This window comes from Biomphalaria glabrata, chromosome 1, assembly GCF_947242115.1.
Source record: "Biomphalaria glabrata chromosome 1, xgBioGlab47.1, whole genome shotgun sequence".
Classification (NCBI taxonomy): Eukaryota; Metazoa; Mollusca; class Gastropoda; family Planorbidae; genus Biomphalaria; species Biomphalaria glabrata.
The window spans coordinates 34657309-34685217 of record NC_074711.1 but is presented as its reverse complement, the minus strand read 5'-3'; the positions used below and the strand labels follow the sequence as shown (position 1 = coordinate 34685217).

The following is a 27909-nucleotide window of genomic DNA, read 5'->3' as shown; positions in this document are numbered from 1 at the left end:
TGGTTAGTTATTCGACGAAGTTGCCGGCGGTATAAAAAAAAATGGACATGGAAGTTTCAATACAAAAATAGAAATATAGATCTAAATTTAAAAGTCTCGCAACAATTTATTGGTCGCATTACTCATTAAAACACATTCCCAATGAATGACATTCTCAATGGACTTAATAAAATTCAAACGAGGTGAAAAGGTTCATGATCTAGGGGCTATTAGCTCCATGACTCCATCAGAAAAAAGCGAAAATGATTATGACGACGACTTACCCAGCTGCAGCAGTGATCAAGACTCCGATTATGAAAGTGAATACGGAAAAGAGTCTATTGATGAGTAGGTCTATGAGATAAATCCACATTTGAAGTGAATGTCGAGCTAGATTTATTGAAATTGATTTTATTGTCGATTAGAGTCTAGATCTATACAATACATGTATACATCTATATAGTAATCTAGATAGATCTAGATCTAGAATCTATATAATATATAGATCTAGATCTAGTCATTCTTATCATTCTAGTATATTAAGTATTAAGTGTATAGACTTATACTTATAGAGTCTATAGATCTAATAATCTATATTCTATTGACTATTCTACTTGGTAGATTATTAGATAGGGTATTAGGGTCTACTAGATTGAGAGTTGATAGAACTATTAGTTACTAGATGATAGTTCTATCTACTAAACTAGATTTCAGAATAAAGATGTAATCATAATGACCTCAAAAACAGTGAGTTGTTCGGAATCAATAATCATGTAATCAGTAATCTCTTGAATAAATAAATTACTCTATATAGATCTAGATAACAAATGTTGAATGATAGTAGATCTACTTTGATCTAGATCTAATTGTATATTATAACCTACTGTATACTGTGTAATACTAGATTCTAGATCTATATCTAGATTATATCCTAGTCAGTAAAGTTGTAAATAGATCTATCTAGATCTAGACTAGATCTATATATAATTGTTAGGATTAGATCTACTATCTAGATGATAGACAAGATATTAGTTATTAGTAAATTGAATTAGAAGTTTTTTTTATTAGATCTAGTAAATTCTAGTAATCTAGATTATACAAGTATATTATAGAACTACATACTAAGAATACCTTTACCATGTTGATATCTCCTCCAGTTTTTTAGGAGAAGCAGGATTTCAAAGGTCAGATAAAATGTACAGTGCTGCTAACATAATCCCATTTCTAGAGTCTATATGAAAAGCTTTGCCATGAAATAATGAGAAAGTAAACTCTCATGTTATTGTTATAGAAAAAAGTACTCTCATGTTATTGTTATAGAAAAAAAATGCAGAGTATTGTTATATAATACCCACATTAACAAAAAGAAAAAAGGTGTTTTATTATATAGATTGTTGTTCATAATTCCCTCATATTTATTACCCTAAATTTTAAAATATTGTTATAAACCTGGTGGTGGCACAGATGGGGGTAGTGGTGTGAGTGTAGTCAGCCGACGCAAGTCGCCCCTTTCAGCGCTAGACGAGCGGTCAACCGTGACGAGTTACGACAGTCAGCCGAGTCGAGTGTCAACAGGACGGTTCGGGAAGGATCGCCGTCATGAACAGAGCTCAGGAGTGTCACGAGGAATGTAGTCATGTGACGAAGCTAGAAATGTCCAGCGATGTTCCGTCCGGTTCTAGAAGGCCAGTAGGGACCCTATATAAGAGTGGAGGTGTCGCAGTCAAGACGGTTGAGAAAAGGGGCTCAATACAGCAAGCCAGTGCAAGCCCGGAACGAGGCGGAGAGGCCAGTGCAAGAGTTGATACAGCGGTACGGTGTTATCGGAGAGATATTTGTACAGTCTTGTGTTACGTGCTGCCAATTGTACAGTATTGGCTGTCATTTATTCAACTATTAAAGTGTTACGTTACTTTGGAGCCCCGAGTTGTCAAGTTCTTTAAGTTGGTGGTGTATGGTGCAGTTTGCAGAGAGCCTGGATAGTGAGATTCGTAACAATATTTACTATACATATCTATTCATAGACAACTGACACAAACTGTGTTCACTAAGCCTTAATGCTTTTCATCAAGTATTTATGTGTATATTTCAGAAAAAAAAATAATTTTTAATCCTTTTTTTTTTCTTCTTTTTTTTTTGCAGTGGAAGACCTTTTAAAATTCACTGGAGTGACACAACAAAAAGAGCTCCAGTTTTAGAATTTAACGCTGAAGCATTTTTTAATGATGATACAAACTTGAAAAAAACTGGACGTAAGAGATTGAATAATTTAATTTAGGTTGTGAGAAAATGATAATGAATTAATAAAATTATGGTTTAAAAATAAAGACATAAAATTATTTTATTTTTTAAACAGAGGAATGTGGTCTTATTTGTAAAGTTACAGGAAATGCACAGATAATGCGAGAAATTTTGTTAGCTCATGGATTTTATGAGGTGAATAATATGTATTTCATTATTTTCTTGATAAAGCTACAATGTTCATATAGTTTTTGTGTGTTATTTTGTTATGGTTTATTTTATTTTAACCCTCTTTAGGATTCACACTATATTAATACATTGTAATGTTTATCATACTCTAATACTGTATCAATAGACATTTTCTTTGTTAGACTCACAGAAACACAAGATGTTTTAACTTAAATTGGGCTGCCAATCATCCTAGTCCATTTTACATCAGGAAAATGGCACATTTTCAAACCATCAACCACTTTCCCCAGTGAGTATACTGCTGAAACAAAATAGTTGGTTTGGTTTGAGTGATGTGTAAAAATGTACCTTCTTTTCTTGACTGTTGTATGAAATCTTTAACATTTCAGAACAAAAGAACTAACACGGAAAGACAAACTGTTTAGAAATGTTGTCAAAATGCAGAAAACCTATGTAAGTCAACTTCGTTTTAATTCTGTAATTGATATTTTCTATAATAGTTAATTCATTGATATCAATTCAATCTTTTTTTTTTTTATATCAGGGTAAAGAACCTTTTGATTTTGTGCCTCAAACTTTTATTCTTCCCAATGAATATAGATCTTTTTGCTGTAAGTAGGACTCTAAAGTCATGTTTGAGAAATACATCCACTTTTGAATTTGTTTACTTCATTTGTTGTCATTTTGTGTAGTTGACTATTCTCTGTCAATTATCTTGACCTTGAAAGTACAGCCTGTCTGAAACAATAATCACCAAAAGGTCCACCAAAACCTTTGAATTTACAGTCATTAAAATATTTCTCTTAATAACTTTAAACCTATTTGAATTTGTCAACTTAATGCTGTTTTTATGAATATTTTTACTTGTTATTACACTAAGCAAATACAAGATAGATAGATAGATATAATTATTTATATATATATATATATATATATATGTATTATACATTGATTCGTTATATATTTTGTGTATAAAATGTTATCAATATTATGAAAACATGTAATAACATTACATTAGGAAAGAAAGATGAAAATAAGTTTTCTCTAGTATTTCCAGTTTAAAAAGTCATGTTCAACTCCAAACAAAGGGATGTAAAAAATAAATTTAATTCACATATTGAAATAAACCTACTTACTGATTTGAAAAATATGCCTACTTTCCAAAACTATTTCTTGCAAAACAAAAGTGAATGTAGAAACTTTCACAACTCTTAATAATGAGTTCATATGTTTTTATTTCATTCAAAACCAGGCATGATGAGCTTAGGATTACAGGAGTTTAACCCATTGATGACAACCTGATTCTATTGCATAGTGCCACATTAGAAGGCTACCCTAAACACCACATTCTATTGCCATAGGTGTTAATGGGTTGAATGTTTATTTTTCCATATGAAATTAATTCCACAAAACATTCAAGTCCATATTGTGTGTATCATTAACCTTTGGTTTTAATATTGAATTTGTATCTGTCTCCACACAGCACATTTTAAGAAAGACAGTGGTCCTTACATTCTGAAACCTGTTGGACTTTCACGGGGTAGAGGTGTGACCTTAATCACCAGTGTAAATATCTTTATGCAATTTACTTATGTTTGAGTGAAACATTGTAAAAAAAATTTTTTTTTCAAAGTTACAAAGTGGGGAAAAATTTTTCTTTAAAATCTAGTTGCCTTAATGTAAGTTAGATAAACTTCTGATATTTAAAAGTAAGTTACTATTTAGATAATATGAATGAAATCAATTCTTAAAACTACTATGAAATATTAATCAAATCATTAATTTCATTATTTTGAACAAATAATAATAACAATTGATTTTTTTTTTTCTAGCCAAAGGAAGCTTTAAGGAAAACAGAAGCTGGTAAACGCAATGTTGTCTGCAAGTATATCCCTAATCCACTTATGCTGAATGGTTGGTACTATTGATGGGAAATTTCAATTTGTTATAAAACCTAAAGGAACAAAATATTTTGTAATTTTTAACAAATGAATGAATTACACTCTGATTAGTGTCAAGTCTTGTAAATATAGTTGTATGCTATTATTTATGTACATAATTTGTCTTTCTCCCCACCAGGTTACAAGTTTGATTTACGCATCTATGTGGCAGTCACTTCATTTGATCCTCTGGTCATCTATATGTACAAGGAAGGACTGACCCGCTTCGCTACTGTTAAATACAATATGCATAGTGATACTTTTAGTAACCTGTGCATGCATCTCACTAATTACAGTATTAACATGTCAAATGAGGATTATGTTAAGTAAGTCATGGTCAACTATAGTTAAAATGTGACCATTACATTAACAAAACTGTTACACTTTTATCTTATTTTATCTTATCTTATATAATACTGACGTTACTTCAAAAAAGAAGATAATTATGTCCTACGCGTCATGCATTTAGTCATGCATATTAACCAATGACTTAAATTCTGCCAAGTCACTGGTTTTCCTGGATAGCTCAGACAACCCATACCATGCTCTTATAGCACTAGAGAAGAAGGAGCACTTGTACAAATTTGTCCTAGCATATGGGATGAGAAATGTGCCTTTATCTTTGTGTCTTTCTGAGTATTTTATTAAATTTTGTATTTGAAGATTATGGTTCAGTGTTTTATGTATAATTGCTACTTTACTTTTAAGTCTTCTATCCTGAAGGCTTTCTAAATTTAATGATTTTACTAAAGGTGTTACTCTAGTCAAATGTGACTATTCATTTATTATGAATCTCACTGCTCTATTTTGTGTCTGTTCCAGTTTCTTAATGTTTTCTTGAGTTGAGGGGTCCCCAACAGAGGATGCATATTCTATTATTGGTCTAACCAAGGTTAAATAACATTTTAGTTTTATGTTCTTATTTGATTTATAGAAATTTCTTTTAATAAACCCTAATGCTTTGTTTGATTTTTTGATAGTTTCATCAATATGGGGATTCCATGACAGTTTTTCATTTATTATAACACCTAGGTATTTTGCGTTTTTAGTCTGTGTTACTGGTTTTCCATGAATAAGATAAGTGGAATTAATTTGTTTTAGTTTTATTGTTACTCTTAATAACTGACATTTTTCATGTTCCAATTTGATTCCCATTTCTGTAATTCATCTAATTCTCTTTGTAAAATTTCTGTATCTTGTGTTGTTTTTATTGTTCTATATATTATGCAATATGCAAGTCAATATGCTAAACACAGCAGTCACAGATACAGCCCTGGAAATATTAGGGAAGCTCTGCCAGCCCAAAAAACCCTGGGTAACAGAGGATATACTCCAACTCTGTGAAAAGCGACGGGAGCTTAAAGGGAAAAAGCTGTTCGACCCAAAATATGTCCACGAATACAAAAGCGTCAACAAACGGATTAGAAAGGGAATGAAAGAAGCGAAGAAAAAGTGGATAGAGAATAAGTGTCAAGAAATTGAACAGGGACTTAATAGGAACAACAGCAAAAAAGCGTACCAATTAGTAAAGGACCTCACTATCTGAAAGCATGGAAGAACCAACACAATACTAGACAAAAACAACAAATGCTTAACCGAGGACAAAGATGTGTTGAAAAGATGGACGGAATACTGTTCAGAGTTGTATAACTTTGAAATCTCAGGAGATCCAGAGATACTAAATGTCCCGGCAGTCTCTAACATTGATGACTATCCGATTCTTCGCTCGGAAGTAGTAGCAGCAGTAAAAGCCCTGAAAAAGGGAAAATCGGCCGGAGTTGACAATATTCCTGGTGAACTTCTTCAGGCGGGAGGAGAAACTATGATAAACGCACTCTATATGATTTGCAACAAGATCTGGCAATCAGGAGAATGGCCCAAACCCTGGACCCAATCACTCATAATAACCCTTCCAAAGAAAGGCAACTTACAACTCTGTCAAAACTATCGCACCATCAGCCTCATAAGTCATCCCAGCAAAGTACTGTTAAAAATCATATTAAACCGGCTAAAACCGATAGTAGAAATCATCATATCAGAAGAACAAGCAGGTTTTAGACAAGGTCGCAGCACAACAGAACAAATTCTAAACCTCAGAATACTCTGTGAGAAATATCTCCAACACCAAGGAAATCTTTTCCATGTCTTTATTGATTTCAAGAAAGCTTTCGATCGAGTATGGCACGGAGCACTCTGGGCGACAATGGAAAAGTACAACATTAATAAAAACATAATCAAAGTTATCCAGAACCTCTACAAGGATGCCACCAGTGCTGTGTACTTCAACAATAATATTGGGGACTGGTTCAAAACCACAGTGGAGTAAGACAAGGCTGCCTACTGTCACCAACACTCTTCAATATCTTCCTTGAAAGGATAATGGAAGATGCTCTCGAGAGCTATGTAAGCATTGGAGGAAGAAGAATTACTAACTTGCGCTTCGCAGATGACATTGACGGCCTAGCAGGGACAGAAGAAGAACTAGCTTACCTGGTGATGCGCATTGACAAGACTTCCGCAGCATATGGCATGCAAATAAATGCCGAAAAAACTCAAATTATGACCAATAGCCATCAGGGCTTTAAAAGAGGCATCAGTATTGAAGGTGAAAAGCTAACTAGTGTTAACAGCATCAAATACCTCGGAGCTATTGTCTCAGATGAGGGAACAAAACCCGAACTATTGGCCTGAATAGCACAGTCCACAGCAGCCCTTTCAAAACTTAAAATAATATGGAAAGATAAGGGCTTAGCCCTCAGCACCAAAATCAGACTGATCATGGCCACATTTTTATATGCTTGCGAGTCGTGGACATTGAATGCAGAGCTTGAGAGGAGGATCCTAGCAGTGGAATTGAGATGCTACAGAAGGATCCTAGGCATCACATTCAAAGACCGCATCACAAACCAAGAAATCAGAGACAGGGTTACTGTAGCGATCGGAGCCAATGACGACCTGCTAACTATTGTAAAAAGACGAAAGCTTAAAACCTTTGGCCACATTACAAGATCTACGGGGCTCGCAAAGACCTTCCTTCAGGGAACAGTGCGGGAAAAGAAGAAGAGGCAGACAGAAAAAGCGATGGGAGGACAACATTAAAGAATGGACGGGCCTGCCATTGAGAGAGGTTCTAAACAAGGCAGAAAAAAAGGGAGGAATGGAGAAAGACGGTCATCAAATCTTGCCTGGTGCCCCAACGGTCCAACAGACTAAGGGATAGGTAAAGGTAATTATGCAATCATCTGCGAATAATCTAACTTTTGTTCCTGAACTAATGCAATGTGGTAAATCGTTAATGTAAATTGAAAATAGTAGTGGACCTCAGAGTGTTCCTTGAGGTATGCCTGAGTTTACTGTTATTGGTGTTGATTTAGAGCCATGTTGGTATGGAATAAGGACATTATGTTTGTCTAAGTGGTTTATGATGTTTCTACATATTATGTGTTCTAGGATTTTACATGTGATGCTGCTAAGTGATACTGGTCTGTAGTTTCCTGGGTCAGATTTTTCTCCTTTTTTAAATACTTTTGCCAATATGTAGTATTATTATGAGCATGTCTTAACTTTTGATTGACAGAAATACTGATCCAGAAGTTGAAGATTTTGGTAACAAATGGTCATTGGGTGCTCTGCTCCGCTTCTTACGCTCCACTGGCAAGGATACCAGAGGTTCTTATTGTATTTTGGATAGATATTTAATTGGTGTTATGTTAGACCATGCTTAGAAATAGAAAAAAGTAAAATTTTTTACTCTGATTACAGCTATCATGGTTGAAATAGAAGATGTTGTAATTAAAACAGTTCTCTCTGTGGAGTGGAATGTTGGTTTGGCTTGCAAGCGATACCAGCATCACAAAAATAATTGTTTTGGTGAACACATTGTTTATTGTTGTTAATATTAAGTGCATGTCAAATTATATGTTTCTTATAGTCTCAGACTTAAATACGGCAGTTTCACCTTTGTTTACTTAAATTCAGATCTATTTTAAATATGTGTATTATTTATTTGCGTTTACAAATTAGAAATAAGGATGCGGCATAAAAAAAAGTAAAGTACCTGTTTCAGACCATTATGGGGCGTAAAGTTACAGAATGTTTTTTTTTTAAACAAAAAAATGGAGGCAGTTTAAACACCAATACTTTGTAAGAATTCAGTATTACAAATAAAAAAGTTGTTTTGTTGTCACAGATAAATACATAAAATACTGTAGACATTAATTAATAATAGCAATAATAATAACAGACTTTGTGTTTATACAAGTAGACATAGAAGACTATCTTTTTTTTTATGTCTCATCCTACTTTTTCACAAAACATTCACAGCAAACAATGACACAATATAAATATATTAGCACAAAAGTTATAGAATCTCTAAAGTATTATACAGGATTTAAATGTTAGTTATATTATAAAATGGGTTATAAATAAGTTCTCTGTATCCTAACTTCTCTCCACAGAACTGTTTGGTTTTGACATTTTGCTTGATGAAAATTATAAGCCATGGCTTATAGAAGTTAATCTGTCTCCCTCCTTAGGCTGGTAACTATTTATGTGAAAGAATAGTTTTCATAGCCATAAAATCTTTTCTTTGCTAAATATGATTTATATACATTTGTCTGTTAATCTTGTTTTGAATCTGACACTTTTAGAAGTATATGAACCAATGCAACAGCTTTGTAGTTATTTTGATTCTGAGTGTACAGATTTACTTAACAATTCATCAAACACAAAACAGACAACTCAATACATGCCCAGTTCATAACAATTAGAATTAAGACATTTACAGATTTTGATTAAATGATATTAATAATATATAAATCATTTGAAGTTTTTTTTCTTTTGAATACAGTTCCTAAAATAGTTGCACTTAATTTTTTTAATTGCACTTAATTTTGAACTCAACAGTGATACTCCTCTGGATATTAAAATTAAAAGTAACATGTTGTGTGATCTTCTGAACCTTGTAGGTGAGTCACTTTAGATTCACGCCATACTCACTTCGATAGCTATAACTCATTATGAGTTTTATTCAAATCTGTATTATTTTCATTTATTTTATGCATGTAAAATCACAATTAGTTTTGATCAGATTAATACTGCTTAAGTGCCAATGATAGTGCTTATTTACTTCTGATCAGAGAAATATTTAATAAAATAATAAATTTGACATTTTAAGCTTGTATTCTCCCATTAAAATGACCTTTGCCATCCTTGCTTGGTTTCTATCTAGTTTGTTGAGTAATCAGGTCTGATTGGTCTTCCTGTCCACTCTGCCTTAAATTGAGTTTATAAAAAACCCATTTCTGGTTTCGATGTAATATACAATCTTGTTCCAGACATTAGGTCTACATGATTATTATTTTTAAAAAATTTTGTGTTTTTGGTTGTAGGCATTCGCTGCTACAGTCCTATAAGCTATTTTTGTGGGTCTAAAGAACATCGATTCAGGCGGAAGCTAAAAGAAAGATTACAAGTAAGTACAGCATTTTATAGTCTCAATGAACCCAAATTGTATGCATGAGTGCTCTTTGTAGATTTCTCCTCAGCTTTCAACACCATAAAATCACATCTAATAATCAACAAACTGAGTAATCTATATGTCAACCCATATATACAAGCATGGGTTCTAAACTTTTAAACCGTATGTCCCGAGTTTATTTAAGTCATCAACACCAAATCGTCAACTCGAATACTATGTACTGGGACTCCACAGGGTTGTGTACTTTCTCTGGTATTGACACTCTTTACACTAATGACATAAGAAGCTGATTATACTGTCATAGTAGGTCTTATTTCAGGAGACAAATTCAGTATCGAAGATCAATACAAGACTTAATAAACTGGTGCACTGACAACGTTTTAGAACTGAAATCACAAAAACTATAGAACTCATAATAGTTTTAAAAAGGAACAAACAACTGATACATGAGCTATAGATAAACAATATACTGTAATGTACTAGTTTAGAGAGTAGGTTAGTTTTGTTAGTTAAATATATTTTGTATAGTTTTAGCAACGATAAAAGTAATGACGTAGTAAGACAGACTAATGACGTGGTAGACTTAGGCGAACAAGAGACCAACATGGCGTTATGTTAGAAGTAGGCTGTGTTTTGAATAGTAGTTGAATAGTAGTTAGATTTAGCGACGTTTTAGAAAGACTGGACGGATTTCCCAGTGGTTAATAAAGTCTCATTTTATAGAACTGAATGTTGTTATCAAGTATATCTATTTTGTAATGTTCTGTGGCTAATGTTAAGTAATTATTGATACATAGTCGAAGTCAGATTAGATTAGCCCAAAACAATACCAATGCAAGTGAACTTGTACAAATATCAGGGTGTCATTGTTGACAACATGCTTTTGTGGGAAGACCATCTTGAAACTGGTAAAAACAATCATACAGCGTCTATTTTTCCTTTACAAACTTAACAGCTTTAAACTACATAAAAAGCTCTTGGATAATTTTTACTGTGCAACCATGCAAAATCTGCTAACATAATGAATAACTTGTTGGCAAGGCAACATTTCATCTAAATTGTTGCGCTTCTTAGACAAAAATAACATCCAAAAGCACAACATTACCATATTTAATTGAACTTTTTTTTATCAAAAATGTCTCAGCTACCGGGTATATTGAAAGAAATCTTAGAAGACAACTTATAACTACATCAAATCGTTGGGAAGTGGGCGACTTCAGTCAATCAATCTACCAAAAAGTACTAATTCGTGTTTGTACCAAATAGTACTAATACTTATTTGTTACTTACTAGGTCAGACTATCAGTGCTACTCGTTGACTTGGGAACTTGAAAAGGATCAAGACTTCTGTGTGGTCACTCAATGAACTCTGTTGTGTCTATTTATGTGAATGTTATTGTTGTTTTTATTGGAAAAAAAAGAGTCCTTGTGATCACAACAAATTTTCAATAAGGATCAGTAAAGCAGTTTTAGTTTTAGTCTTAATTTCGTCCAACTCCTGAAAACTAGAGGCTTTTTGTTTGCAATGCTTTAGCTACAGTGTTTATTTTTTAGTCGTATATAATTGAACTACAAACTTAAAAAAAGAAAATCATTTGTTAGTTTGAAAAATTAATCCAAGTCAACCTTTTCCAGTTTATTTTCTTAAGCTGATTATGTTGCTAGCATTATTTACATTTTTCAAATTTTTTTTTAACTTGTATATAAGGATATAATTACTTCTTATGCCTTTTTTTAATTACCTTAGATGTTTGTTATAGGCCTACCCAAATTATGTTATTTTTAAACTACAGGTAATTGGGCTTAAACATTTCTTACATTAAGAATTATTGATATATATATATATATATATGGCTCCTTTTGTCTCGAAAGGCAATGGATGCGCCCAAATGAGTCACTGGTTTTGGCTTGATCTTGAGACGGGGCAGAATCTGGTGTGGCTAATCAAGCCAATTCTAGAACGGCAGACTTTGCCACAATTTGTACATGTGTATGCCTCTGATTTAGGGCTAGCAGACAGGGCAGCTTTCTTTTTTTCCCTCTTGATTAAAGCAGCTTCAATTCTTTTGTTCTCAGCAAGGGTTGTCCCAGCACGCACAGTCTGTCTCCATGCACTCCGGTCTTTGGCTATGTTTTCCCACATACTTTCGCTGATGCCTGAGGCTCTCATGTCTCGCTTGCAGACATCTTTATATGTTAGTCTTGGGCGGCCCTTGGGTCTGACTCCTTCCACAAGCTCAGCATATAAGATAGCTTTCGGGATTCTACCATCTGGCATGCGGGTGACATGTCCGAGCCAGCGTAATCTTCTTTGTGTCAGGAGAGCATACGTGCTGTTCATATTGGCCAATCTCAAAACTTCCTGATTGGAGACATGGTCCCTCCAAGAGATGCCCATTATGCGTCTCAGGCAGCGCAAGTGGAAACTATTCAATCTGTGCTCTTGGTACATGTATGTTGACCAGCTTTCACTGCCATAAAGGAGAGTGCTCACAACACAGGCGTTGTAGACTAGGATTTTGGTCGCTGTGGTCAATTTACCATTTTCCCAGACGCGCTTGGAGAGTTTTGCCAATGCTGTGGTAGCTTTTCCTATCCTTTTTGTCAGCTCGATGTCTAAGTCTAGGTTACTGACAATTGTTGAACCCAAGTAGGTAAATTCCTGCACCACTGAAAGGGTGTGGTTCCCAATTTGTATTATAGGTATTTCTGCGATGTCTTGTGCCAGGATTTCGGTCTTGGAGAGACTTATAGTAAGGCTAAACTCTTGACAAGCAGCTGCTAAGGCGTTCACTAGCTTCTGTAGACCTCCTTGTGAGTGAGATACGAGTGCCGCGTCATCGGCAAACAGCAGCTCCCTTATCAAGATACGACGCCTTTTCGTTTTGGCTTTAAGACGTGCCAGGTTAAAGAGCCTTCCATCTGATCTGCTATAAATGTATATTCCGTCTTCCAGGGATTTAAAAGCACTGGATAGTACGACTGAGAAGAAGATGCCAAATAGTGTAGGGGCCAGTACACATCCTTGTTTTACACTGCTCTTAATGGAGAATGGCCTGGAGGAAGAACTTTCAAACTGAACGGTGCCCTGCATATTTTCGTGAAAAGCTGACACTAGTTTTCTTAACTTATTTGGGCAGCCGATTCTCTCTAGTACAGCAAACAGACCGCTTCTGCTAACAAGGTCAAAGGCCTTGGTCAAATCAATAAAAGCTATGAAGAGGGGCTGCTTTTGTTCTCTGCTCTTCTCCTGTAGCTGCCGCAGAGAGAAAATCATATCTGTTGTAGATCTACCTGCCCTAAAGCCACACTGCGACTCTGGATAAACACGATCTGCCAGGATCTGTAATCGCTTTAGTAATACTCTAGCAAAAGCCTTTCCGACTATGCTAAGCAGTGAGATGCCTCTGTAATTGTTACAATCAGAGCTGTCGCCTTTATTTTTATAAATTGTAACAATGTTGGAGTCTTTCAATTCCTGGGGGACCATTCCTTGTTCCCAGCACAAGCTTAGCAGTTCATGAAGTGGTTTGATTAGGGCATGTTTTCCAGCCTGAATTACTTCAGCAGGAATGCAATCTCCTCCGGGTGTTTTCCCATGTGCAAGCATGTCAATGGCCGTGCTCAGCTCCTTTACTGAGGGCGTTTCGTCTAATTCTTTGGTTTCAAAGGTTGTCATGGCCAGGGGTGTCAATGGGGTTAAGCTCCCATTGTCTATAAAATACTCCTAATGGCATGCGTCTCAAATAGCCTCTGACAACTAAGTCCAGCACCTGGCCTGCTCATGTGGCTTAAATATTAAGCCCGGCGAAACTGCTCTTACTAACAGGTGAAGGGGTGAAGGCGGATACCTGGCGCCACAAAACCGGGAGCTTCGGGTAGATGGAGCTCGTCAGCCTAGTAAGGCAGTTCATCTAGGAGAGGGGTACTCTGACTTCAAACCCCCGCTGCCTTGCGGTACTGAGGCTTCAGGAGACAACCTATTGATATATATTTGATATACAAAACAGTTATGTGTTGAAGTGTAACAATCTAAAGGAATAATTTAACAGTATTTCCTATTTTATACATTATGCTTTTCATCTTTTCCAGGTGACTGTAGGCTACTATTATTATACAAAATGCAGAGAGGCTATACACTTAGTATGGGGATTGCGAGATGCAAAAAAACAATTTAAGGAAATGATGGAAGAGGAGAAAAACGTGAGTAAATGTCAGACTTTTTAAACACTTGCTTAACAATCAACAATTATGAAATGTACAAAGAAGTATTTAATTTAAATTTTAGGAACGTTGTTTTTCCTACCTCTTTTTTATATGGCCTTACATTCTTTGTGGGTCAAAATTTTGTTTCTCTAAAGGTACAGGCTTAAAATGACATAGATTAATTATCTGTTGTAAAACGGTAATAATTTGAAGAATAATAAGCATAGCTTTTTATTAATGAAGCTAACTAGTTAAAATACAATCAATTTAAATGAACAAATATGGTCTTTTTTTTTTTTTTGACAACCTGGATCATAGCACATGACTAGTCAGCTATTACTAAAGTTATGCCAAATTTCATAAAGCTAATACTGCACTAAACATTCCGCACATCTATTTTATATGGTTATGGATTGTCAGGATTGTGTTAAGGCCTTAGCTCGTTTACCCGGGCCCCTGACGATTCACTGTTGACATTGTAATTGTTTAATGATATGAATATAAGTTATGATAACAACTGATGGACAGGGTTCGTAGCGCTCCTAAAAACTCCTAAAATCTCCTAAAAAATGAAAAGTCTCCTAAAATCCTAAAATTCTCCTAAAAATTGCCGAAAGTCTCCTAAAATTTTGTCCACTCTCCTAAAATTTTTACCCAATATTTTTTTTAAAATATAATTTTGCGTATTTCTTGCTAAAAATGTGAGGGGAAAACAACAGCGTAACTAGGCATTCTGATCGCATGACCTTACGGGCTGGCTGACCAGTGACGCGTCTACACCGCCTTTCACCCACTTGTGAAGCGCGACCTCGTGATTGAAGATGGCCTTGGCTCAAGCAAGCATTTCACCTGGCAGTATTTTTCTGAAGTCATTTATTGTTACCACTAAAGACGCGCTAGATCTAGTCTGTAGTGACTATTGCCTATAATTAGAGCAATTACAAGACTAATTTGTAGGCTACACTCCTCCGGGCCCTCCCTCACCTAAAATCTTCTTGTTGTAAGTGTAAGACTAAGAGTGACTTCGCGTGGAAAGTCCGTAAATCTTCTAGATCTAGCAAATCTAGCTAGTATCTAGTAACTGTAATAGTATCTAGATTTAGATTTAGATCTAATTTAGATCTAGTGAAGATAATTCGCACCTAACCTGAAAACTCTGTGAATTTTGTCAATTTAATGATCTCGATACATCTAATGTCTAGATTACTCTAGAAATACGCTAGATTCTAGATTTACGCTAAATCAGAGTCTAGTGAAGATAATTAGCACAAAGAAAAGCCCGCAAATTTAGACTCTAGATCTACGGTATATCCAGTGAAGATTATTCGCATACTGCCGCGAAAAGTCCGCAAATTTTAGTGACTTAGATCTAGACTCTAGATCTATGGTATATTCAGTGAAGATAATTCGCACACAGCCGCGAAAAGTCCGCGAATTTTATTGACTTATGTCTAGACTCTAGATTTACTCTAAATCACTAGAATCTAGTGAAGATAATTCTCACACAGCCGTGAAAAGTCTGCAAAATTTAGTGACTTAGAGTTAAAGTCCGCGAATTTTAGCGAATTAGCTTTATAGTCTAGATCTTCTGTAAATTTAGTGAAGATAATATTCACACAGCAGTGAAAAGTCCGCGAATTTTCGTGACTTTGATCTAGACTCTAGATTTATGCTAAATCACTAGAATATATATAGTGAAGATATTTCTCTCGCATCCCTGAAAAGTCCGCGAATTTTAGTGACTTACATCAAGAGTCTAGATCTACTATAAATTCAGTGAAGATAATTCTCTCACAGCCGTGAAAAGTCCGCGAATTTTAGCGACTTAGATCAAGAGACTAGATCTACTGTAGATTTAACGAAAATATTTCTCATACAGCTGTGAAAAGTCCGTAAAAATTATTTCACTCGTAAAAAGCCAGGGAAACTATATGGTTGAAAATGATTCTGCTAGGAAACAAATACGCGAATAGGTCTAAATCCCCCCCCCCCCCCCCCACCCCAATCCAAAAGCCATTTTTTAGTAAGCAAATGTCAACTAAACATTCAAATAGGCCAATATTGCCCTATATATTACTGGCTCTGTTTATGAGAAGGATTTAAGTTAACTAATAGAAGAATAAAACATTACCTCAAATGCACACCATGACTCTAGTATCTATAAGATACACATAGGAACTAAAATGTACATTTCCATCACAGAGAATACACATCATGAATAAGGCATCTCTAAGAATGTTTCTTATTTTTTAAAAAATGGAAAAGTAACCATTTGTAATGTTTTTAAATAAATCTTTAAAAAAAAATGGTTGTTTGAGGTTTTGGGATGACAGTCAAGTTGTTACTAGATTAAAAGATAACTTTCATTACATTTTCTGTGGACATACCACAGCTGATAACATTGTTTCTGTGGCATATTGGCAAGATATTTATTATTTTAAAAATCAAATAACAATAATTGATTTGATAAATGCTTAGTTTTGTGTATGTTTTACTATGTATCACAAAAATGGATAGGACACACACACACACACATCATACATTTCATCCTTAAAAAACCTCCTAAAATCTCCTAAAATTTTGTCATGGAAAAGTGCTACTAACCCTGGATGGAGTAAAGACATTGCATTTGAAACTTTCTAATATTGTGGATATATTAATTAAACAGTAATTCTACACCTTGCTGTCTGATAACGACACACATAAATGCTCGCAATCACACCAAAACACACAGCTGAATCTAGTATTTAGTGTAGAACTCCAATCCCATACTAACTCCCTGTAGAGACAAGAGTAAGGACAAACTAAAAAAATGTTCTAGTATACTATGGCATCGAAACAACTGCGAAATGCTGTCATGCCTTAGATACTCACCCTAATCAGGGGAACACAGAAGAATCTCAAAAAACATTACACCAGCATAACAAAACCACTCCATAAGCCTACAAGCAGCAAGGCAACAAAGAAAGTGCGTTCAAAAATTGTGCACTTAATAAACATTGGTGCTATAATACCATAATCTATGCACCGATATGGATAAAAGAACATTGATTGGGAACTTGAGATTTTTATATCATATGCTTTCTTCTAGAGACATTTTCAGGACTCTAATGAGAAAAAAGAAACACCACAAAAAACCTCAACAACTACTTTTGCCATGAATTTAACTGCTGAAGAAGTGGAAATGATTCGTCAAGTTCGAGAGGAAGATACAAGAGCAGGTGGCTGGTTAAGAATATTTCCTGCTGTAGACAGCTGGGACAAATACTGGTATGCAAAGACTATGTTTGACAATTCAGCTTTTCTCTTGCTTAGCTTAAAACATCCAAACAGCTTGAAAATAGTCAATTAAGTAGAGAAGTAGTCACAAAATGTAAAAAAGGGAAACTGACTAGTGAACATTGAACTGGTGATATTGTGTGTTTGTTTAAATTATAATTAACGCTGTTTTAAAAAATCAGTTCTTTTGACTCCCTTTGTTCTTGCTCTTTAAAATGTTCTTAGATTTGTATTCGATGAGCTCACACTTTGTTTTAGGTTTATTGTGGAAATACAAGAATTTTGCATTTTTTAAAGAGTAAACTTGAATGTTTCCTTTATATTAATTGAATAGCTTTGAATTCATTGACCTTTTGGACATACATTACAAAATAAATTAAAGCACTTTGTTTTGTTTTCATTTTATTAATGTTTTATTTGTATATTATAACACAACTACACTGCGCATGGACAAATTATAATGATATTTTTCTGTCACTGTGATAGTATAGTTATACATTCATTGTTTAGACTATGAAGTATGACTTATTGACAAAAGATTTCACTTTTAGTATTGATTAGTTGTTACTTGAGCATAGAACTTAAAGCAGAATCTATTTAACTAACATCTTCTCATTTTGTTTTGACTAGGAAGTATTTGTCATTTCCCACCAAAAATAACCTTGTGTTACATCAAAGACTGTATCCAGAAATGTAAGTCAGTTTAATGATGCTAAAGTAATATTTGCTACATTGAATAGGTTTAAATAATAACTATAATATTTAATGGCCATGTTGGTCACTAGATTGTTAATCTAAATGTTCCCACCCCAATTGGTAAAGCTCAAACATCTTTATTATGTTAATGAAGCTAATAAATTGAATAAGTAGAACAGTAAAAGTCTGAATTAGTCTACATAGAACTGGGTTTCATTTTTAGCATGCTGTGAAATAAATATACAAGGATTATTGAGTAGTATATGCCAGGTGGGCAACTGAAAATAAAAAGTTCCTGCTGACTTGAATTTAGTGGAAAATTGAGACTTGTGTTCATGCCTTGATTAATGCAATGTATTGAACTAAGTGTTAAACATTTCACTTTCTTTAACCAGGCATGTGACAATGAGTGCAGGGAGAGTGCCTGGTGCTGACACCACAATACCAACAGAAGCTGAGTAAGTAACTGTAACCCTTACAATCATATTTATGTAATGAGATCCTTTTGATTGTGAAAATATATGAATTGAGAATCGGACTAAACAGATTTATTAATGGAAATTATCTAAAAACATTTTTAACTACAGAATTGTATCTATTCTTACCTAATAAGTTTTAATGGTAGTTGTTTTGGTAGTTGGACAAGGGCTTATATTAGATCTTATACAGTTTATAGCTAAGGGTTAACATTTTAGTGGCTGAGAATGTGCTTGTTAAATGCTTGATGAGATATATATTTTACACTGCTTTGTTCTTTTACATTTGTTATATAATGGTTCAAGGATGGGGTCTGCTAGGTGGGCAGGGCTACCTTCTGTTTTTTAAATCCACATTCATCTTGTAAGTTTTGTAAGTTAGTTGCCATTGCAAAAATAGTATTTAGATCTGCCATTTTTTAAATTGGCTTTATTCTAAATTTTGAGTATCCATTTGATTTAGCTGTAGTGTGACTGGGACTCCTCAACATAAATTATTTTATCAATAGGCTAGAAAAGTTTTAGTTTGTATTTAAATATTGAAACGAGTTAGCATCTGAATGCTGAACCTTATTGGAGACTTTCTATACAGACTAAATTTCAAAAGCAAATTCGTACCTCTACCTCATTTACAAAGTTATAGATGTTTGTTTTTGTTTTGTCAGAAATCAGCTGTTGTTAAGAATGACTGGAACCAGAGCTGGAGAAAATCAAGTAAGCTGGTAATGTTGTTCATTTTTCTAATGTTCTACTCAGTATAGAATTATGTAATTGTCTTTTTTTTTTGTTTTATTTTTTTTTCTGCTTAGAAGATAAGCAAATCCTATATCCAGTCATTGTATAGAGTTGGACAATATGAAACCCCACTGGAAATTATTCCCTCACTTGGATTTGGAGGTGCAGTCAACACTGGTAATGTTCATGTTCACCCCCTTTGTTTTATTTTTAGTTCAAAGTTGAAGTACATCAGCTACTTGAATTTGATTCATGATTAAATAGACTTCAATATCTTCTTAAAAATGATTTTACTTTAAAAAAAAAACCCTATATTTATAATGGTTCTATCAACTCACTCACTCTGTCTGTCTGGCACAATTTTTGTACACTTTATTTCTCACACACCCAAACTCAGTTCAAGTTGAAATTTTGCACAATTATTTCTTTTACCTGCCAAAACAAAAATCTATAAAGCAAAAATTACCCAATTAATTAATTTATCTTTGTAATTAATTATTTTGTTTGATATTGAACAAAAGAAAAGTAATTGTACTTGACAGATGTGGCAATGTAAGTTAAATTAGTCCCCTTTATACTTTGTGTAGAGAATCAGGTCATCACTTAAAAGTTTGAAACTAGCAAGAGATGGCCTATGAAAGCTTCTTTTTTCATTTTGTTGGCATGTGGTTAGTAGAGGTCAGGTTGCTTGAGTTTGAAGTCAAGTATAACTTTTTAAAAATAAAATACATTTAAAAAGCTATTACAGCAACCTCCACACATAAACCACTTTCTTAGTCCTCCCCCCCTCCCCAACCTCCTTTCCCAACTGGTCCAGACAAGTGATAGGTTCATAGTGCATAGCTAATAGCATGAAATTGCACTAAACAAAAATGATTGTTAAAAATATTTCTAATCGCACAGATTTATTATTGTTAGTCTAGATCTATTACAAGACTAAGACTAAGACTAAGACTGCTTTATTGATCCTTACGGAAATTTGTTGTGATTACAAGGACTCGTTTCTCATATAAAGACAACACAACAGAAATTACATGACTGATCCAAACTAATGGGCTTTGTTGGACTAATGGGTTTCGTTTCTTTGAAAACTAGATCATAAATTGGGCCAGAAGTACCTTTTTCCGTATATATTTTTTGCATTTTTCAGTTCCCTTTTTAAATTAAAGTGACATTATAATGCTATAATTTTAAGTGTGCCTGCACAAAAATACGGGTAGTTGGGATAAATCCTGATAGAGGTTATAGAAAGAAAAGACATGAAACAAGCGCCTGAAACTTCACATTTACAGTACTTTATTTGACGAGTCTTTTACCCAAGATCTGTGTATTATTTTTAGGACTTGCTTACTTCAGTGTTCAGGTACCTGGCATTTTCAGATACACAATTTCACACACAAAAATAGTTGTAGAAATAAAAATTTGTGTGACTTTAAAACTTTTATTGATTTTTTAAAAGGTGTTTTTAAAAAGGTGTTACTGTAATAAATTGTGGATATTCGTTTGTTATGAATCTCACTGTCTATTTTGTGTCTGTTTTAATTTCATGTTTTCTTGAGTTAAGGGGTCGTGTTTTTTCCTGATGTTTATACCTGATTTCTCTTATTGACATTGGTCCAAAAAAATGCTAAGCTTACAAATATAAAAAAATCGCATGTCAGTACATGAATGAGCTTGTTTTAGATGAAGTCTATTAATTATAGTTGCTTTGAAAAATTGATCTTAAACATGCCATGGTCATAATAGTCAGATCTATAAAATCTAGTTATAATCTGTAATCTATATAATCATAAATATTCAAGTTGAATTTGAATTGTAACTATAGAATCAGTATAGATCTACTTCTAGAATATATATCTAGGTTATAAATATAGTAGAAACAGAATCTAAAATAATCAGAATTTACTCTAGACTGTAACTCTAAGCAGAGTACCAAGGGACTAGAAAGAGCTAATGTCATCCCCCTATTTAAAAAAGGAGAAAAATCTGACCCAGGAAACTATTGTTGTTACCCTGCCTTGCACCAGTGCTTGAGATCGCACTAGCGCACTGTTGAACGTAAACAGGAAGAGCTAGAATGGAGAGAAGAACAGTGCATCAGGAACTGTGAAGAGTCTAAGAGGCCAACTTTTGTTCTGCCTGAAGGTTGTAGTAGGGACCTGGAGCGAAGCAGGGAAGGCTGTCATTGGTCCACATTCGGGTTAAGTAGCAAAGGACTGGTATACTTAGTAGTAAGACTCTGAGGAAGCTGAAGGTTAGTAGTAAGACACTGAGGAAGCTGAAGGATGTTATGTGTTTACCCTAGTGAATAAACACAACTATTTATTTCCTGTTAAACTGTGTTGATTTGCCTGCCTTTTCATTGAGTGCCTACCCTAGAGTTGCAACACTATAATACAGACCAGTATCACTTACCAGCATAACATGTAAAATCCTAGAACACATAATATGTAGCAACATCTTAAACTACTTAGACAAACATTATGTACTTACTACATACCAACATGGAAATATAGATATTGAAACACAACTAATACGACTAATTGATGATTTTTGAAAAGGTTTAGATGATAGTGAGCAAATAGATGCTATCTTACTAAATTTATCCAAGGCTTTTGACATAGCTCACCACCATAGTTTGCTTAAAAAATTAAAATATTTTGGCATTGATGGTACATTGCATCAGTGGATTAAAGATTTTCTGATAGAGAGAGAACAAACTGTAATAATAAATGGCTCTAAATCAACACCAATAACAGTAAACTCAGGGGTACCTCAAGGAACAGTCTTAGGTCCACTACTATTTTTAATTTACATAAATGATTTACAAAAATGGCTGAGACGGATTTTGGGAGTCAGTTACACTGATTGGGTCTCAAACAAGGAAATCCTTTGCCAAACTGGGAGTTGAATATTTAGTGAGGTTGTGACAGAGTGTCGCATGAGGTTTGTTCTACGACAAAATGAACTACGTATACCAAGAGTTGCCATGACATGGAGGCCAATACGAGGAAAGTGCAAACAGGGACGTCCTTGTATTACTTGGCCGCCACACCTTCATGGAGGACCTCAGAACAGTGAACACCAGGTGGGATGAGGCTTCAGACATTGCCAACGACAGATATTTATGGAGACAGCTTGCTGCCCAATGCGCTGAACGGCGCGGGAGGATCAAGTCTAAGTAAAGGATTTACCTAATTGCATTAGTTCAGGAACAAAAGTCAGATTATTCGCAGATGATTTCATAATATATAGAACAATAAAAACAACACAAGAGACAGAAATTTTAGAAAGAGAATTAGATGAATTACAGAAATGGGAATCGAATTGGAGCATGTCTTTCCTCACAGAAAAATGTCAGTTATTTAGAGTAACAAAACCTAAAAAAATTAATTCCACTTATCTTATTCATGGTACTCCAGTACCACAGACTAAAAATGCAAAATACCTAGGTGTTATAATAAATGAAAAACTGTCATGTAATTCCCATATTGATGAAACTAAAAAAAAATCAAACATAGCATTAGGTTTATTTCTTTAAATCAAATAAGAACATAAAACTAAAATGTTATTTAACCTTGGTTAGGCCAATAATAGAATATGCATCCTCTGTTTGGGACCCCTCAACTCAAGAAAACATTAAGAAACTGGAACAGATACAAAATAGAACAGTGAGATTCATAACAAACGAATATTCACATTTGACTAGAGTAACACCTTTAATTAAAATCACTAAATTTAGAAAGTCTTCAGAATAGAAGACTTAAAAGTAAAGTAGCAATTATACATAAAACACTGAACCATATCTTCAAATACAAAAACAAAATTTAATAAAATACTCAGAAAGACACAAAAATAAAGGCACATTCCTCGTTCCATATGCTAGGACAAATTTGTACAAATGCTCTTTCTTTCCTAGCGCTATTAGAGCATGTAATGGGTTTTCTGAGCTAGCCAGGAAAACCAGTGACTTGGCAAAATTTAGGTCATTGGTTAATATGCATGACTAAATGCATAACGCATAGGATGTAATCATCTTTTTTGAAGTAACGTCTGTATCATATAAAAAGAAAAAAAGATAAGAAATCTAATATTGAAAATATGTGATGTTTTTTGAATGCTCAGAATAATATTTTGAAAAAATACCCTGTGAATAATGAACTCACTGGACTTATTATTTAGATGATAGTTCCAGCAGTCAGGATGTTTCCTACTTTGATGATTTGATCATTCAAGATTTACATCAAATTCAGGCTGACAAACTAAAGGCTGCTCAAATGTACCAAGAAAGAGGTATAATTTCATGTGGCATTGTAATCTAGTTTCACAGTATATTGTTGATCTCTAGTTATAGAAGTTTTTTTATATTTTGTGTTTCTATCAGCACTATTTAGGCCATATCGTGCCCATGTCATAGTAGTAAGAGTAGAACTATAATTTTATAATGAATAATACCCATTTGCTTAATTTTTTTTTCATTAGATTTCATTTAATATACACAAAAATAGTTTTTATTTCAATTATTTTGTATTGGCAGCACAAAAAGAAACAGGACTTTGGGCCAGCTATGTGACCTTCAACAATCTGAAGAAATACATTGTTTCTGAGCTGAGTAATGGGGCTACTCTAAGGTAAGAATATCATTCTCTTGAACATCTAACATTTCTTTTGGTACATAACCGTGCAGTAAAATTAAAGAAAATTAACAGAAGCTTATTTAATCTTCCTATAGGCATTGATTTTTCTCATGACTAAGAATTAGTGGCCCTGTTATTAACTGAGGTTCTATTTATCTAACTTATGAAATCTAAGCAAACATGTCTATAAAATTCAATGACTTTTTCTCACTAGTAAGTGTATAAATAAGGCCATATTGATAACATATTTCTGTTATTTCAGTGAAGTACAGGCAAGAACCAGCTTCTCACAGTATCTCAGACACATCAAAAATAGACTTGTTCAATCATTTGAAGGGCAGGGAGATGGTCAGCAGGAATTAATGGTTAGATTTAAGATACAATCTTTACAGTCTTATACATGCATAAGTATTGGAAAGCAATTATCCTTCTATTTATTAGGGCAAACAAGACATTAACAAAATTTAATTTTAATACTTGCTTCATTTTTTTTTTCCTAAGGATTTAGTAAAGAAATTTTTACAACGAGCATCTGTGTATTTAACTGGAAATTTAAAACTAGACTTTCCAGATGAGAAAGTACCAGTGTCAGTTAGAGGTAAACTGATGGCCAACCAATTAACTAATTTTATCAAAGTTTACTCAGAGGTAGGCAATTGTTCAAAATAGATAACTGAGAGCTGGAGTGAATGTTACAACTTTAACGTATATTTTTTACTCATATCACACACTTTTTAAAAATATGTTTTTTTTAATCGAAATCCTGCAAGTAAAGTTCCCTTTCAAACCTTGTGATCTATAGGGCAGAAGATGTAAAGGTCATCTGTTTTACTGGCCTACAGTTAATGAGGGTGTCATGTGGCCAGCACAACAACCAACTGCCTTTATGTTTCCCCAACTAATGTCACGTACCCATTAAAGCTGAGGCACCCAAAGATTCCAAAATGAAAAATACCAGTCTTCATCAGGGTTCGAACCCGGGACCCCTGGCTTTATCGCTCAGCCTCCACGCCTCAGAAATCCTGCTATTGTGTGTTTTGTTGTCTGTTGGTTTGTCAACACTTAGATCTTACAATTTAAACACTTTTTGAAAAGCTAATCACAATCCCTTTCATTACATTGTGCTTGAAATAGGTGTATAGGCTACTTTTGGTCACAATCATTTCTAAAACATTAAAAAAGGCACTTCCTGTACACCAAATGTGCTATTAAAAATCCAATACCTCTTTCATTATTATCATGATCTAAATAGATGCAGTAGCTTGATATTATGGTCTAGAAATAGCCGTGCATGTCTCTTTTTTCTTGCTTCATAAGTCTTTTGTTTTTATCATGGTGATTTGTGAATGTGATATTTGTGAGTTGGTGTAACACAAAATCTCTTCACCATTTTCTACTGTGTAAATTTATGCTTATTTGACTCTTTTGCTTTGTAACTTATGTCATAAACAATCAGAAACATTTTTAAGACAATTGAAAATCTAGCTGTCTAAGACTTATAGAATTAGATTATTTATTTATATATTTTTTTTTACATATACCAGACAAGGCCATTCTAAGAAACTATGTCCATGTTGTTTGACTATATTGTAAGAAATGTTTATTGATCAACAATTTATTTTAAGAGTTATCATATTTATTTGTAAAGGGATTAATATTAGTATCAGTGTTTTCATTACTAAATTCTTTTACTTACTATCTGACCATCTGGCAGTAGTATGGTTTTATGTAACTTGAAGAAAAAGAATCTGTACCATATTTCATTGTTATTCCAGAGTGTTATAGTGAAGCCTATTTCACTATATTGGACTAAAGTTAGAACTATATTTGTAGCAATAGCAAATGACCAATTTAGAACTTTAGTCTTTTATTAAAAGATTTCTGTTATGTTTATTTAAGAGAACCTGTGAAATGATTAAAGAAGAGAAATCTAACAAGGAGCAAAAAAAATCCAATGAGGAGTTTAAAGGGCTGAATGCTTCCAAATTTATGCAATATATACAGAGTGCAAGGTCAGTCATTTTTCATCATCCCCATTCATCATCATCATCATCAAACTCCATTAGAGTGAGGGCTTGAGAGGCTCAAATCCTCTCTTGCAAAAGCCCTGGACAGAAACCCTGCTGTCTTGCGTAGTGCATAAATGTCGCCATACAGGTCGAGAAATTAGGGTTTCCCAGACCTGTCGAGACGGAGATCAGCAAGTCTGGGGCAGTCAAACAGAATATGAGGCACGGTTTCCTCTTCTTCCCCGCAGCGGGGGCACCGTGAATCAAAATTTGGCCATAGCCATGAGAAATATGAGCCAACAGGACAGTGGCCTGTCCTGCACTGTGCTATAATAGCTTGCTCAGGCCTGGACAGCCTCCACCACGGGGAAGTGCGATCATCCCCATTAGAAAGGCGTATTGTAAATATTACTTTCTTCTTTTCTTACAGCGCTGAATTCATGTTTTTGAAAAAAATTTAAAGATATTGTAAACAAATAAAGCATTGGATTTATTGGCATTATTTTTCAGTGAAACAGATCTGGAAGAACTTTTAATAACATTTGCTCAGCACAACAAGTCTATTGAAATATTTTTTGGTGGGAAACCCGAGGCTTCAAACATAAGCTAGCAATCTCTGAAGATGTGACTCAAGGGACAGGTGAAAAAGTAACTCCTTGGCATAAGTTTGCTACATTAGAACTGAACTATTCCTTTCATATGTGATGAACAAATAATACTAAATATCTATGGAACATCATTAATAGCTTTATAGTTGAGCAGATAGTTCTATTTATGATTTGTGATTTTTTAAAATTTATTGAATCAATCAGTAAATGTCTTTGTATTATTTGTGGACATAAAAACATGTTATCATTGTGTAAATATATATAGTAAGAAATTATGAAAAGGTGTGTTAATAACAATAGTTCCATAAAGATATTTGGTAAATGCTTTGACAATATTTATACAGAAATTTTTTGTGTATGTAAATTTATTTTCACAGAATTGTGTTAACTTTTGTAATGTTGAATCGATCAACGCAGTCACAAAAAAATACCATTACTAAAACAAAACGCAACAGAAAGTTGTTTTTCAGTTTAGCATATTATTATAGGCTTACATACTAAAATAACGGAGGTTTGGATTTTATTTGCTTTTGGAATGGAAGTACCTCTAACAATTAACACAGTTGGATTTGAAAGGGATAATATTAAATCACCTCTACTAAATGAACGTTTGTTTTTATTCAAGAATTCCTTCTGAATAATCTTGTCTAAGTCATTGATAGTTTTTTTGTGCTTTTAAGAGAAGCTATTAGTAATGGATTGCAGTGAAATTTGTCCCAATTTGGTTATCTCTATGATGTTACAATATTAGAAGTGTATTCATACATAGATTAAGACTTTATATTAATATGTATATTTTGAAAATAGAAACTTTTCAAATATTTTGATTCTGAAGCATAAAGTTGATATTATTTGATATATTTTTTATGAATATTTACTCAAGACTTATCAAACAAGCCCTTTTGATCAAGCTTAAGAGAATGTTACAGATTTTGTGATGATATCTAACTGGAATAAAATATTGCTGGCAATGTAAATCCCTGTTGCTCTTTGCTGATTTGTCCTATAAAATAAATATACAGGAAATATTTTGGATGATGGCCCATTTATTGGAACTGAAGTACTTGATAATGAAAGAAAAAAATAATCCAAAATAATCTATCCTTACACATATCTGTACAGTTATGCAAATTAAATATTTGACTAAATTTACCTTGAAAATGATTCTATGCAGATATTCCTATTAGAATTTTCAGAAGGTACTTGGATTTAAAAAAAAACCTGTTGAAACCATTTATTTTTATTTAATTACTTGATTTTATTTTGATTTTGTATTATTCCAGAGGTAGTATATTTATACTTAAAACAAAACACTTAAAGAAACTGCATTATTTTGATATTTTATTTTCCTATTTTCAATTGTTTTCCTGTGGGTTTCTCTCATTCAAAAAGCTATATCACAGATACTAGCAGAAGATCATTCAAAAATGTTCTA

General features: G+C 33.7%; 1 protein-coding gene and 1 long non-coding RNA gene across 3 annotated transcripts; both read left to right on the top strand.

Moving 5' to 3' along the window:
• Positions 1 to 7: 7 nt before the first annotated feature.
• On the top strand, positions 8 to 27451 carry LOC106051910 (tubulin polyglutamylase TTLL5-like). Of its 2 annotated transcripts, none has more exons than XM_056033642.1 (26): positions 8 to 327; positions 2122 to 2231; positions 2336 to 2415; positions 2592 to 2698; positions 2799 to 2862; positions 2954 to 3020; positions 3893 to 3975; positions 4242 to 4323; positions 4489 to 4675; positions 7927 to 8018; positions 8112 to 8219; positions 8807 to 8888; positions 9255 to 9316; positions 9740 to 9822; positions 13921 to 14031; positions 17126 to 17304; positions 17944 to 18006; positions 18405 to 18467; positions 19151 to 19199; positions 19298 to 19397; positions 23403 to 23513; positions 23758 to 23851; positions 24120 to 24222; positions 24359 to 24505; positions 25757 to 25869; positions 26377 to 27451. In XM_056033642.1, the coding sequence occupies exons 1-26, from the start codon at positions 146 to 148 to the stop codon at positions 26474 to 26476; spliced, it is 2622 nt and encodes an 873-aa protein (XP_055889617.1). In that variant the 5' UTR covers positions 8 to 145; the 3' UTR covers positions 26477 to 27451. The 2 variants fall into 2 exon arrangements, with proteins under 2 accessions (XP_055889617.1, XP_055889608.1); XM_056033633.1 differs by having other exon boundaries at positions 19295 to 19397.
• LOC129926948 (uncharacterized) lies at positions 21027 to 21557 on the top strand. Its single transcript, XR_008778661.1, has 2 exons — positions 21027 to 21474; positions 21505 to 21557. It is a non-coding gene; the product is annotated as an uncharacterized LOC129926948 (long non-coding RNA).
• Positions 27452 to 27909: the final 458 nt, after the last annotated feature.